This window comes from Schistocerca americana, chromosome 9, assembly GCF_021461395.2.
Source record: "Schistocerca americana isolate TAMUIC-IGC-003095 chromosome 9, iqSchAmer2.1, whole genome shotgun sequence".
Classification (NCBI taxonomy): domain Eukaryota; kingdom Metazoa; phylum Arthropoda; class Insecta; order Orthoptera; family Acrididae; genus Schistocerca; species Schistocerca americana.
The window spans coordinates 60,812,508-60,825,897 of NC_060127.1; the positions used below are offsets into that span (position 1 = coordinate 60,812,508).

The 13,390-nt window shown below is 40.4% G+C and overlaps 1 protein-coding gene across 1 annotated transcript in view; it reads right to left on the reverse strand.

Moving 5' to 3' along the window:
• Positions 1 to 13,390, reverse strand: part of LOC124551367 (venom protease-like) — a 143,231-nt gene that overhangs the window by 34,140 nt on the left and 95,701 nt on the right. The window contains exon 5 of the mRNA XM_047126402.1: positions 12,862 to 12,998. Coding sequence (XP_046982358.1) covers positions 12,862 to 12,998 — 137 coding nt within the window. The remainder of the gene's footprint in view (positions 1 to 12,861; positions 12,999 to 13,390) is intronic.

Below are 13,390 nucleotides of genomic sequence, written 5' to 3' on the forward strand. Positions count from 1 at the left end.
AATGCAGAGTACAGCCAGAAAAGAGGTACTGTGTACAGCTGGGTAGGCAGTACTCAAGTGCCTTTCTCAACAGTTTGGAGGCGATATAGGTGTGGTGACTAAATAGCAGTGGCAGCTTGCAGCAGCCAAACACCACTGCAGCTGGCAGGCCACCGTGTCGATAGTGAAATTTTCTCTTGGTAACAGGCAGCACATTACGATTCGACAACAAGGTTACCATGTAACTAACGAGACTGTCATTGCATTGGAATCTGAGATGCAGATGGAATCTGAAATGGAGGTGTTTCAGTTAGACATAACGTCTCGGCAGCCTGCGATGCGGTCATTTTCCCTCAGTATCCGAGGTGTCAGCAGGCTTTTCGCAACTGTGGTGTCTCAGTTACTTGTTAAACAAAGCGTTATGAATTATTTCTCAACCATCAGGACCCAAAAATTACATCAGATGAGATACAGTGTTTCAACTCCATTTTGTGTGTTCGTGGCTACAGCAAGTTACCTTCTAAAAGGAACTATTGGAACTCAAAAAATGTCATGAAAGGCAGTGTGCCGATTACACTAAGACCGATCAAAAAGACAAGACATGGAAAATCCATTCAGTTATGGAGATGTTGAAGAAGCGTTGGATTGAGAATTTCATACCTGAGGAAAATGTGTCATATGATGATTGTGTGGTGAAGTACTTTGGCTGCCACAGATGCAAACAATCGATCCGTGAAAAGCCTATTTTATTTGACTATAAAATTTGGAGCCTCAACACCAAAGATAGACATTTGGTAAATTATGAGCTGTATCAGGGAAAAGGTTCTAAAGAAAATGCAGTCTATGAGAAGTTTGTTTGGCAAGGTGGCAAGCCCTTACTTGTTCTAATAAATAAAATTCCTGAAGTGAAGAGAGAACTTTGCTACAGCTTCTACATGGACAGTCTGTTTTCAGGCGCATCTCTGTTTTCATTTCTCAAGTACTGTGGATACTGTGCCATTGGTACCCCACAGAATCCAAAATAATGTCCACTGAAAAAAAAATATTTTCCAAGAAGGCAGTGGACATTTTGAACAGTAACAGAGAAGAATGAAGGATTATTGTGTGTGCAGTGGATGGACAAGTCAATTGTCACAATGATCTCTTCTTCATGAGGTGCTCAAGAAGCTGGCCAAATCAAGAGTCTTTCGAAAAAAAGAAAGAGAAACATAATAATTCCCAAACCAAAACTGGAAGCCCAATATAATGCATATATGGAAGGTACTGATAAGATGGATCAGAACCTAGCATACTGCCATATTGGAATGAGAAGCAAGAAATGATACTAGTCTACCTTTACAGGGATGTTAGATGTAGCCATAGAAAACAGATACATTCTGTATAATAAAGGAAAAAACCAAAACATTTCTCAGCTGTCATTCAAGAAGGAGGTAGCAGCAGTGTACTTGCAGAGATATCAAGCTTTGCTCAAAGGAGCCAGAAGACTTTCTGCATCAAGGACACATCTATAGCCGTACATCAGATTCAAACTGACCATTCTCTCTGACATACAGAAGGAAAGAAGTGTGCTCACAAGGACTGCAAATCTGTTGTGAGGACAATGTGTTCCAAGTGAAATGTGGGAGTATGTATAGACTTTTTAATTCCATTTAGTGTACAGTAATGCTGAGTTGAAGTATTTGATTCTCTTAGCCATGCATCGTTATCAGTTGTATTGTGTTATTAAATATTAATTGTGTGACGAAGAGTTTATGATAAATTCCTACAAAAGCTGTATATGTAATAAGAACTTTCAGTACTTATTTATTTTGTTGAATTAGTTATCCATATAAATTTAGGTAGTGAAAGCGCCTAGCCTTTCCATATGGTAACACCAAATATCTCCTTAAAGGCAGTAATGACTTTAGTAAAAATGATTATGTGGTATAATTTATGCCTTATAGACACAGAAATACAAAAATTAAATAAACAAAAAAATCAAGAAAAAATAAATTCAGGTTGCTATTGAGATAAGGTTCTTTTCTATATATTCACGTTTCCACATTCTATCTGCAGAATTTCGTGTAAGACAGTACTTGTTTTACCCCTGGTAGTGGTTACAGCATCAGCAGTTATATTGATGTATGTTGCTATTATCATGTTTACCTTTGTGATCTGTGCCTCGCTATTTCCGGTAACTTCGGCTATTTTATCTGGAATGGGTTTTGCCTCAGTTCCCACAGAGACTAACTGTGCACCAAGTTGGTTAAAGTTATCAGCTCAGCACGTCATAGCTGTTTCCACTGCGTAATCCTTAGTTCGTGCTCGTGACTCATTTCTACGCACCCTGTTGCTCATCGTTCGTATTATTTCAATAGCTAATCCCATTTAATGAGCAACTCTCCTCGTTCACCATGTACCCCTCTCATTTGGACTGTTTTCTCTTATATTTTTTCCTGCATTTCAGCTGCGTTTTCAATTATTTTCACTCTGTTCCAGCAGGTTTGCATTTTTCCCTTTCAAGCTTTTGGTTAGCCTATCCATTGATACATTTGTCGCTACTAAGAGCAACAGCATGTCTGAATCCCTTTGCCCCCCCCCCCCCCCCCCGTTCCCCCAGTATCATCTGGGTTTGTTTCTATTCTGCCTTCTTCCCTTTACTTTCAAGGTTTTTTTCCCCTGTTTGGCCCATTGTTGAAATAGTACTTTTTACTTCCATTGTCTAGGTCATTATATAAAACTCTATTGTACTTGCTACTGATATGTCTGGGATTACTGAATTCTTCCCTTCCACCTTCCTTTCTGGTTCTATTTTCTGTAGCCTACAACTCTCCTCACTGCCGCTCTCGACAAGTCCATCCATGATTTCTACTAATTTAGCCTCGTTACACTGAGTTTCTCTTCCTGACATCTTTATATACCCATTTTTTCACAACACTGTGCAAAATACCCTACTACTTCTATCGAACATTGTCTACAGCAACAATGTCACCCTCCACCCCACTTTAAAGTAAAGCTTTTGCGGAACCTGCAGGTTTTTGGGGCTTGAGAAGATAGCTCGCTACATTGCCATCATTGATGTGCCATGATGCTGAGGTCACGTACCAGTTAAATCCGTTTTCTTTTCCACATGATGATGGTGTTCAATGTTTCATTTGTACTTCACTTCTTGCACACGTACCAGAAACCACTGCCGCTGGTACTTGCAATACATTCCCTGTTGTTACTATGCTTAGTTCAATACAGTTCCTTTCCGCAACTGGCGAATCTAAAGAGTACAGCATGGCATCGCACGCCACAGGTAAGCTCTCCCATTGAAGATGTTGTAATCTAGCCATGTGATTTATATTTTAAAATTTCGAAAAAATGTGTTATTTTTAATGATTTGTTATACTAGATTCCGTACTTTTTTAAATTTTTTCTCAAAACTTAAAGCAAAGATATATGTCTTAGTAGTGAAGGTCAGTTTTCGTAACAAATTTCATATTCATACTTTCTGGTTCAGGATCCTGCTTACACGACTATATATCTTTAAAAAGTATGTTGTGAATGAAGTCAACGATAGCTAACGAAATTTGCATTTTTTTAAATTTTTTTTGTGGTCAGGGCGGCCTAAGGCACGTGCAAACAGTGCAACCACACAGGGCCCCGTGCTTCTAGGGGCCCCACGCAAAATATCAGAAGGTGATTTGAAATCTGTCACCCGTAATTTTTTTATTACAGGTAAATTGAAAAAATAAAGTAAGCTGGTTTTGAAACTACTTTTAACGTAATGTAATTCTGTTTTATAGCCATTATGATACGGATGTGGCCCCTTGAGTACGTCTCAGGAAATTATGCCTGCATTGAAGTCAAGAGAACTAGCGGCTATGATAATGATGTGCTGTAGTAATGTCTGTTGTCAACACATGACTATTGTTCATGCATAAATTAAGAGGTACTTGATTTGTTGTTTATCAGTGCCTTTTGCTCCCATTCTACTCATTGTTGTGGCTAATAATCAACCATTACATTCTTCCATCATCAGGTGTTACCAACGGAATGATTTGTTCATTATCGTTAGGTACTTTCCTAGCTCACGCCGTTTCAAGTGTTGTTTGTAGCCTCTGGGTGAAGATACAGTATTTTTGCAACATGAACGGTTTTTGAACTCACAAAAAACCAATTTCGAAAAATTTCTTCGACCAAAAATTCAGACAGTGTGACTAAAGTGCACGTAAAGGATGATGACATTAGCAGTAGCCTCTCACCATGTGGAGCTTTAGATACAACTAAACATGAAGCAATTGAAAGTGGGCCTCCTGCTATGCCATTTTCAGGTAGGCCTAGTAGTAACAATTGTGAAGTAATCCCAATTTCGGACCCAGGCGCTTGTCCTAACATGTTAACATCCTCCATGATTAATAAAATTGTACAGAAATGCCCTAATAAAATTGTAAATGTTGAGTATCCCTTTAATGAGAGCAGAAGAAAATTTTCAACTAATTTTTATGTAAGAACTTTACCAAATGGTGAAAAAAGTATCGTAAATGGCTTGTGTATTCGAAATCTACGGACAAAGTTTTTTTTGTTGTAAAGTTTCGGATGTCCTTCAAACAGGATGTCAAGTGATGGACTCTGTGATTGGGTTTCTTTAGCAAACCGGCTTCAAGAGCATGAACAGTCATTTAACCACATAAACTGTACAAAAAAATCGTTGGAATGTGATATATGTTGAAACAAAAAAGTGGCATTGAGCAAACTGACCTTGAGCTACCGAAAAAAGAGAAGGGGCATTGGTGTCAGGTTCTAGAAAGAATATGGCGTTAAGGGGAACTAGTGATAAGCTCTATCAAGAAAATCATGGTAATTTTTTGGTTTGATCAAAATGATGGCAGAATTTGATCCTATTTCGCTGGAACATTTAGGGCAGCTAAAAACTCAAGCAATTCATGACCATTATATTGAAATACATGAAAGAACCCAGGAGATACTAACAGGTTTCAGATAGGTTATATAATGGTAAGACAGAGATTTAGGAACCAGGTTTTAAATTGTAAGGCATTTCCAGGGGCAGATGTGGACTCTGACCTCTATCTATTGGTTACGAACTGTAGATTAAAACTAAAGAAACTGCAAAAAGGCGGGAATTTAAGGAGATGGGACCTGGATAAACTGACTAAACCAGAGGTTATACAGAGTTTCAGGGAGAGCATAAGGGAACAATTGACAGGAATGGGGGAAAGAAATACAGTAGAAGAAGAATGGGTAGCTTTGAGGGATGAAGTAGTGAAGGCAGCAGAGGATCAAGTAGGTAAAAAAGACAAGGGCTACTAGAACTCCTTGGGTAACAGAAGAAATATTGAATTTAATTGATGAAAGGAGAAAATATAAAAATGCAGTAAATGAAGCAGGCAAAAAGGAATACAAACGCCTCAAAAATGAGATCGACAGGAAGTGCAGAATGACTAAGCAGGGATGGCTAGAGGACAAATGTAGGAATGTAGAGGATTATCGCACAAGGGGTAAGATAGATACTGCCTACAGGAAAATTAAAGAGACCTTTGGAGAAAAGAGAACCACCTTCATGAATATCAAGAGCTCAGATGGAAACCCAGTTCTAAGCAAAGAAGGGAAAGCAGAAAGGTGGAAGGAGTATATAGAGGGTCTTTACAAGGGCGATGTACTTGAGGACAATATTATGGAAATGGAAGAGGATGTAGATGAAGACGAAATGGGAGATAAGATACTGTGTGAAGAGTTTGACAGAGCACTGAAAGACCTGAGTCGAAACAAGGCCCCGGGAGTAGCCAACTTTCCATTAGAACTACTGACGGCCTTGGGAGAGCCAGTCCTGACAAAACTTTACCATCTGGTGACCAAGATGTACGAAACAGGCGAAATACCCTCAGACTTCAAGAAGAATGTAATAACTCCAATCCCAAAGAAAGCAGGTGCTTACAGATGTGAAAATTACCGAACTATCAGTTTAATAAGCCACAGCTGCAAAATACTAACGCGAAATCTTTACAGACGAATGGAAAAACTAGCAGAAGCCGACTTCGGGGAAGATCAGTTTGGATTCCGTAGAAATATTGGAACACGTGAGGCAATACTAACCCTACGACTTACCTTAGAAGCTTGATTAAGGAAAGGCAGACCTACGTTTCTAACATTTGTAGACTTAGAGAAAGCGTTTGACAATGTTGAATGGAATACGCTCTTTCAAATTCTGAAGGTGGCAGCGGTAAAATACAGGGAGCGAAAGGCTATTTACAATTTGTACAGTAACCAGATGGCAGTTATAAGAGTTGAGGGGTATGAAAGGGAAGCAATGGTTGGGAAGGGAGTGAGACAGGGCTGTAGCCTATCCCCAATGTTATTCAATCTCTATATTGAGCAAGCAATGAAGGAAACAAAAGAAAAATTCGGAGTAGGTATTAAAATCCATGGAGAAGTAATAAAAACTTTGAGGTATGCCGATGACATTGTAATTCTGTGAGAGACAGCAAGGGACTTGGAAGAGCAGTTGAACGGAATGGATACTGTTTTGAAAGGAGGATATAAAATGAACATCAACAATAGCAAAACGAGGATAATGGAATGTAGTCGAATTAAGTCGGGTGATGCTGAGGGAATTAGATTAGGAAATGAGACACTTAAAGTAGTAAAGAAGTTTTGCTATTTGGAGAGCAAAATCACTGATGATGGTCAAAGTAGAGAGGATATGAAATATAGACTGGCAATGGCAAGGAAAGCGTTTCTGAAGAGGAGAAATTTGTTAACATCGAATATAGATTTAAGTGTCAGGAAGTCATTTCTGAAAGTATTTGTATGGAGTGTGGCCATGTATGGAAGTGAAACATGGACGATAAATAGTTTGGACAAGAAGAGAATAGAAGCTTTCGAAATGTGGTGCTACAGAAGAATGCTGAAGATTAGATGGGTAGATCACATAACTAATGAGGAGGTATTGAATAGGATTGGGGAGAAGAGAAGTTTGTGGCACAACTTGACTAGAAGAAGGGATCGGTTGGTAGGACATGTTCTGAGGCATCAAGGGATCACCAATTTAGTATTGGAGGGCAGCATGGAAGGTAAAAATCGTAGAGGGAGACCAAGAGATGAATACACTAAGCAGATTGAAAAGGATGTAGGTTGCAGTAAGTTCTGTGAGATGAAGAAGCTTGCACAGGATAGAGTAGCATGGAGAGCTGCATCAAACCAGTCTCAGGACTGAAGACCACAACAACAACATCTTGAAAAAAAAAGATATTATAAATGAACTCATATATTTGCTTGGCAACAAATTAAAATAACAGCATTGTTAATTTTGTAAAAGAAAGTAAATATTTTTCTGTCATTCTTGATTGTAGTCCTGATACAAGCCACAATGAACGAATGACATAGATTGCTAGGTTTGTAGATACATCAAAAGACGCAGTGACTGTAGAAGAACACGTCCTCGACTTTCTGAACGTCACTTCAACAACAAGAGAAAGTTTGACTGAAATCCTTTTGTCGAAACTAGATCAACTAGGACTCGTTATTCATGATTGTAGAGACTAAAGATACGAAAGGTTTTTTAAGTGGTGTTCAAGTCATAATCCTAAAGCGCAATCCAAGAGCATTTTAAATCCCATGTGCAAGCCACAGTCTTAATCTTGTGTTATCAGATGCGGTAAAATCTACAGAAAAAGCACTCAATTTTTTGTGTAATTCAGAGAAGATACATTGTTTTCAGTAGATCCACTCAGAGATGGGAAATCTTATTGAAGAGGGTTCCAACTTTAACGGTTTTCAGATACTCGATGGGAAAGTAGGGTGTAGAGTGTCGAAGCTATAGGTAACAGACAAAAGAAGTCAGAAAATCCCTTCTTGAGGTGAGTATAGCACTGTTGAATCGAAAACAAAGAGCGAAGCACTCTCGCTTGCTGTGAACGAGTTAGAAAGCTTCGAGTTTATCCTAGGCGTTGTCGTATGGTTTGACATTCTCTTTGCCATTAACGCAGCAAGTAAGGCACGTCAAGCAGAAAACGTGGACGTGAAAGTGTCATCTAAATCCCTCGAAAGTCTAGTGAAGTTTATTGAGACTTTCCGTGAAGAAAGTTTTGTTAATGCGCAGATAACAGCGATAGAGGTAGCTAAAAGTTTACAGAATGAGGCAGATACGGTAGCTCACTTGGTAGAACATTTGCCCACGAAAGGCAAAGATCCAGACTTCGAGTCTCAATCCGGCATCCAGTTTTAATCTTCCAGGAAGTCATTATGTACGAACTTGGTATATTTGTTCCCAACTATGAAGCTTGCTAAGCATGCCATCTACACTTGCACTTTTGGAGTGCACTCTCATAAACTGTCTAAACGATTTCTCCACAGAAGTCACCATCTTAATTCTTTCATCAACACCTGTTTATATTTGTATTGCATTCTACTATAGGTCGCTAATTCACGAAAATTCTACCTTTTAACTTCAGACATACTCATACCAGAAAGATAACATGCGTTCCTTCTCCTTAATAAGGATATATGTAATATACATTCATGAAAAAAAATTGCAGCACCAAAATACAATTAATGTAGAGTAATAATATTTCGTGAATATATTTGTGCAGGTAACATATGTAAGTGATTAGCTTTTCAAGATTACGGGTTGACGCAAGTGCGATACAAGGCATTTCAAATGTGAAATGCTGGTACATTAATAACCAGTGTACCCGTCAAAGCTGAATGTAAGCGTGCAAACGTCCATACATTGCGTTGTACAGATGCCGGATGTCGATATGTGGGATGGCATCCCATGCCTATTGCACTTGGTCAGTCAAAACAGGGACGGTTAATGCAGTTTGTGGATGACACTGACGTTGTCATCCGATAATGTCGCATGTTTGCTCGACTAGCGACAGATCTGGTGATAGAGCTTGCCAAGTCAACATGTCGACACTTTGCAGGTAGCAACAGTGGTGTGTGGGCGAGCGTTATCCTGTTGGAAGACACCCCCTAGACTGCTGTCGGTGAATTACAGCACAACAGGTCCATCACCAGACTGACGTACAAATTTGCAGTCATTGTGTGTTGGATAGCCATGAGAGTGCTTCTGCAGTCGTACGATATCGCACCAGGGACGATAACAGTGTAGGTGCTGTGTGTCTAGCAGTCAGAAAGATAGGGTGCAAGCTCTGAACTGGCCTCCTTCTAACCAACGCACAAACATTACTGGCACCGAGGCAGAAGCAGATTCCATCAGAAAACATAGAAGGTCTCCACTATGTACTCCAATGAGCTGTCGCTTGACACCACTGAAGTCGTAAATGGGGAAGGTATGGGGTGAGTGGAATGCACGCTACAGGGCGTCTAGCTCGGGGCTGCCCTTGAAGTAACCGTTTTGTAACAATTCGTTACATTACATTGGTGCCAGATGCTGCCCAAACTGCTGCTGCAGATGCAGTACGATGCACCACAGCCATACGCCATTCACTATGGTCGTCCATCTCGGTAGTGTCATGTGGCCGCCCGTACGTTATCGTGACGAATGCTACATGCAACCACGTACAGTGGCTACATTCCTGCCAAATCTTTCTGCAATATCGCAGAAGGTATACACAGCTTCTCTTAGCCCTATGACACCACTTCTTTCAAATTCAATGAGATGTTGATAATTGTGTATTTGTCGCCTTCAAGGCATCATTGACTAATATCAACCCACCAAGTCCAATTTCAAAAGTAACTAATGCACAGGACGGTTACAGCACGTATTGAAAGCAAACGTGATGTGTATGCTCATAGTGGCGCTACTAGAGACCGCCTTTCAAATGTAGGAACACGTCTACCAATTTTCGCCTATGTGGCTCAACTTCTGCTCGGTGTTGTGACTTTCTTTCTGTCACTGTACATTTGCTTTATTGAAATAAAACTATTGTATAACTATTTGCATTGCATAATCTGGAGCTACTACCTACTGATTCCCTTTTCTACATTCAGGTGTACATTTTTTATAATTAATAACTTATGATAATATACTTGGAAGAAGCCTGGAGATACTGGAAGGTTTCAGATAGATTATATAATGGTAAGACAGAGATTGAGGAACCAGGTTTTGAATTGTAAGACGTTTTCAGGGGCAGATGTGGACTCTGACCGCAATCTATTGGTTATGAACTGCAGATTAAAACTGAAGAAACTGCAAAAAGGTGGGAATTTCCCATCTCCTTAAATTCCCACCTTTTTGCAGTTTCTGGATAAACTGACCGAACCAGAGGTTCAGAGACAGCAAAGGACCTGGAGCAGCGGCTGAACGAAATGGACAGTGTCTTGAAAGGAGGATATTAGATGAACATCAACAAAAACAAAACGTGGATAATGGAATGTAGTGGAATTAAATCGGGTGATGTTGAGGGAATTAGATTAGGAAATGAGATGCTTAAAGTAGTAAATGAATTTTGCTATTTAGGGAGCAAAATAACTGATGGTGGTCGAAGTAGAGAGGTTATAAAATGTAGACTGGCAATGGCAAGGAAAGCGTTTCTGAAGAGAGAAATTTATTGACATTGAGTATAGATTTAAGTGTCAGGTAATCGTTTCTGAAAATATTTGTATGGAGTGTAGCATGTATGGGAGTGAAACGTGGACGATAAATAGTTTAGACAAGAAGAGAATAGAAGCTTTCGAAATGTGGTGCTACAGAAGAATGCTGAAGATTAGATGGGTAGATCACATAACTAATGAGGAGGTATTGAATAGAATTGGAGAGAAGAGAAATTTATGGCACAACTTGACTAGGAGAAGGGATCGCTTGGATCGCTTGGTAGGACATATTCTGAGGCATCAAGGGATCACTAATTTAGTATTGGAGGGCAGCGTGGAGGGTAAAAATCGTAGAGGGAGACCACTAGATGAATACATGTAGGTTGCAATAGGTACTGGGAGATGAAGGAGCTTGCACAGGATAGAGTAGCATGGAGAGCTGCATCAAACCAGTCTCTGGGCTGAAGACCACAACAACAACAATAATAATGTTTGTTAGCTTCACAACGTCTGGTTATAAATAATTCCATTACCACCTAGGTTGCTTATTAGTGTGGGTATCATCAAAAATACGAAACCGGATTCCTACGGAGAACGATATCAGCTCTACCCAGTCTCTATCACATTGACACTTGTTGACGGTAGAAAAATTAATAACAACTGAATAATTAGGTAGATTAGCTGTTGCTCATGGCTAGATTACACAGTACTTCGATGGGCTGTCAGCGCACGCAAGCAGACTGCGTGACTTTACTAGTAATAGCACTGAGCCGTGGTAAAATTTGCTGTTTTGAAGAGCGCGCCGCAGCGCGTAGTGTAAAGCAGTCGCCGTCTGTTTCTGGCGGTGGAGCTGCTGTGGCAATCGCGGCTTTGGTGTCTCCCTCGGGTGGGAAAGGGGAAAAGTTGCCTGTTCACGTGCATTTAAGGGGCGCTATGAGCTCGGCAGAGGGGAGTCTGGGCGAGTCCGGTCAGTTGGTCAGCCAAGTTAGTCTGGGTCTGTCTCTCGTCCGCATTGGTGAGGCGGTTAGTGTCCGTCTGTCGTCCGGAGTGCTAGTATGTGTTAGGCCGCTACCCTGCTCGACTTTGCTCAGGCAATGGGCATTGGCGGTTGGATCGATCAGCTGGTCGGTCGCGCACTGGAACACGAGATCACTTGTCCGCCTGGAGCGTCGGCGCATGTGAGGTCGCCACGTGAGTCCAGTGGGCCGCGCCGTATAGCGAGGGGTAGTGGCTTCGCGGCCGACACGAGAGCAACAGGAGTCAACCACGACATCGGTCTGGCCGGAGCCAGCTGCGACGCCGTGAGGCGGGAGATCGGCGCGCCTTCCTGCGTCCGTTGAAGCGGCTGGCAGAGGACAGTTCGGGAGAGCGTTTCGGGGGTACTGCGCCAGGTCTTCGCCAGAAATCGCAGTTATTAGAAGTTAAGTGATTAGTGATATGTTGTTTTAGTTACTTGTTAAATTCTAATTGTCTTCTTGGTCAGTCTCTCGTCCCCAGCTTGCTCGTTTGTTTCCCGTCCGCATTTTTTAGGCAGTTAGTGTCTGTCTGTCTATCTGTCGGTCTGCCATACGTTAATAGCTGCCTCTGTCATGTTTGTCGGATTCAGTGTTAACGGATTTATAGAATTAAGGTAAAGGCCGAATTCCTGAAATATGTTTTTATCTTGTCTATCATCTTGCGAGGCGGTATATGTGTAATGTAGAGCATGTTGTACACTTTATGTAAGTCTGAATTTCGTGGGTTTTATTTAAATAGTCATTTTTATAAAGTTGCCACTCTTCCACCATAAGACTCCTTTTAAAAACAAATTGCACTTTTGGTGGCAAATAATTTCTTAGTGTGAGTGTTTGACCGTTTCCATCCTTCTTATGGGGTCCATAGTTAATGTGTTTGTGTGAATTGTTAAAGCGGTCGTCATTACGGTTGAAGTTGAAGGGGGTCGGAGGCTTCTCAGCCCGAAGGCTCCTACTGAAAAAAAAAAAAAAGTTATGCTGCCTCTGAATAATTGTAACTTGATATTTAGAGGGTGCTTTCTGATTGTAATTTTTAATCTATTTTTGAAAAGGCTTTTAGGAATAAAATTTACACTTGTTAAAGGTAATTTTATTTTCCATCAGTTACTTCCTGGTAACTACTTCCACGCTCACCTAGTGTGATTAAATGTGTTAATGTTCTTGGTGAATCGCTAGTAAATAAAGTAAATTCTTTAAAAAAACATTTTGAAAGTAAATTCACGGTTCAAGCACACTCGATGCAATAAATTGTTACAGCATTAATTGTATACAAGTTTGCACTGTAGAAAGTATTTACGTTTTCGCAAGTAAAACAGCGTTTGAAGAGCCGCAGCATAAGCAGTTGCTCAGGAGTAAGTAGTCAAGATGAACTACATTTTCCACTCACCCAGCATATGCCAGGTGCATTACTTGCAGCACACAGCGTACTATCTCTAATGACACCTGCGCTGTAGATCTTTGAGCAAACATCATTGGGAACAACCGTCACTTGAATCCATCGAAGATGCTCTGGATATTCTGAGGCTGGAATCGAAAGAATTTCATCAAGTCATCTTCGAAACATCTAGTTGCTGTATGTTTCAGTAGCAACATAATATTAACAAATGATAAATAAAAAAATAAATAAAACGCTGTAAGAATGGTTGCTCAACACCATTTGCTCAGTTGGTTTCATTATTCTAGAGACTGAATCAGTTTCCATTCCACTAGTAAATCACATGTTTGTCTACAGAGTTACATACTAGGTACTCACAGATGAATTTATCGCACACATTAACACACTACATAAACTACGGAACACAAAAGAAAGAGAAAAAAAGAAACGACGCACCACGAAGGAATTACGCTAACTGGATAGAAATTGGCAGATGTGATGTCCAGACAAAAAAAGATTACAATTTCAGTAAAATTGGGTA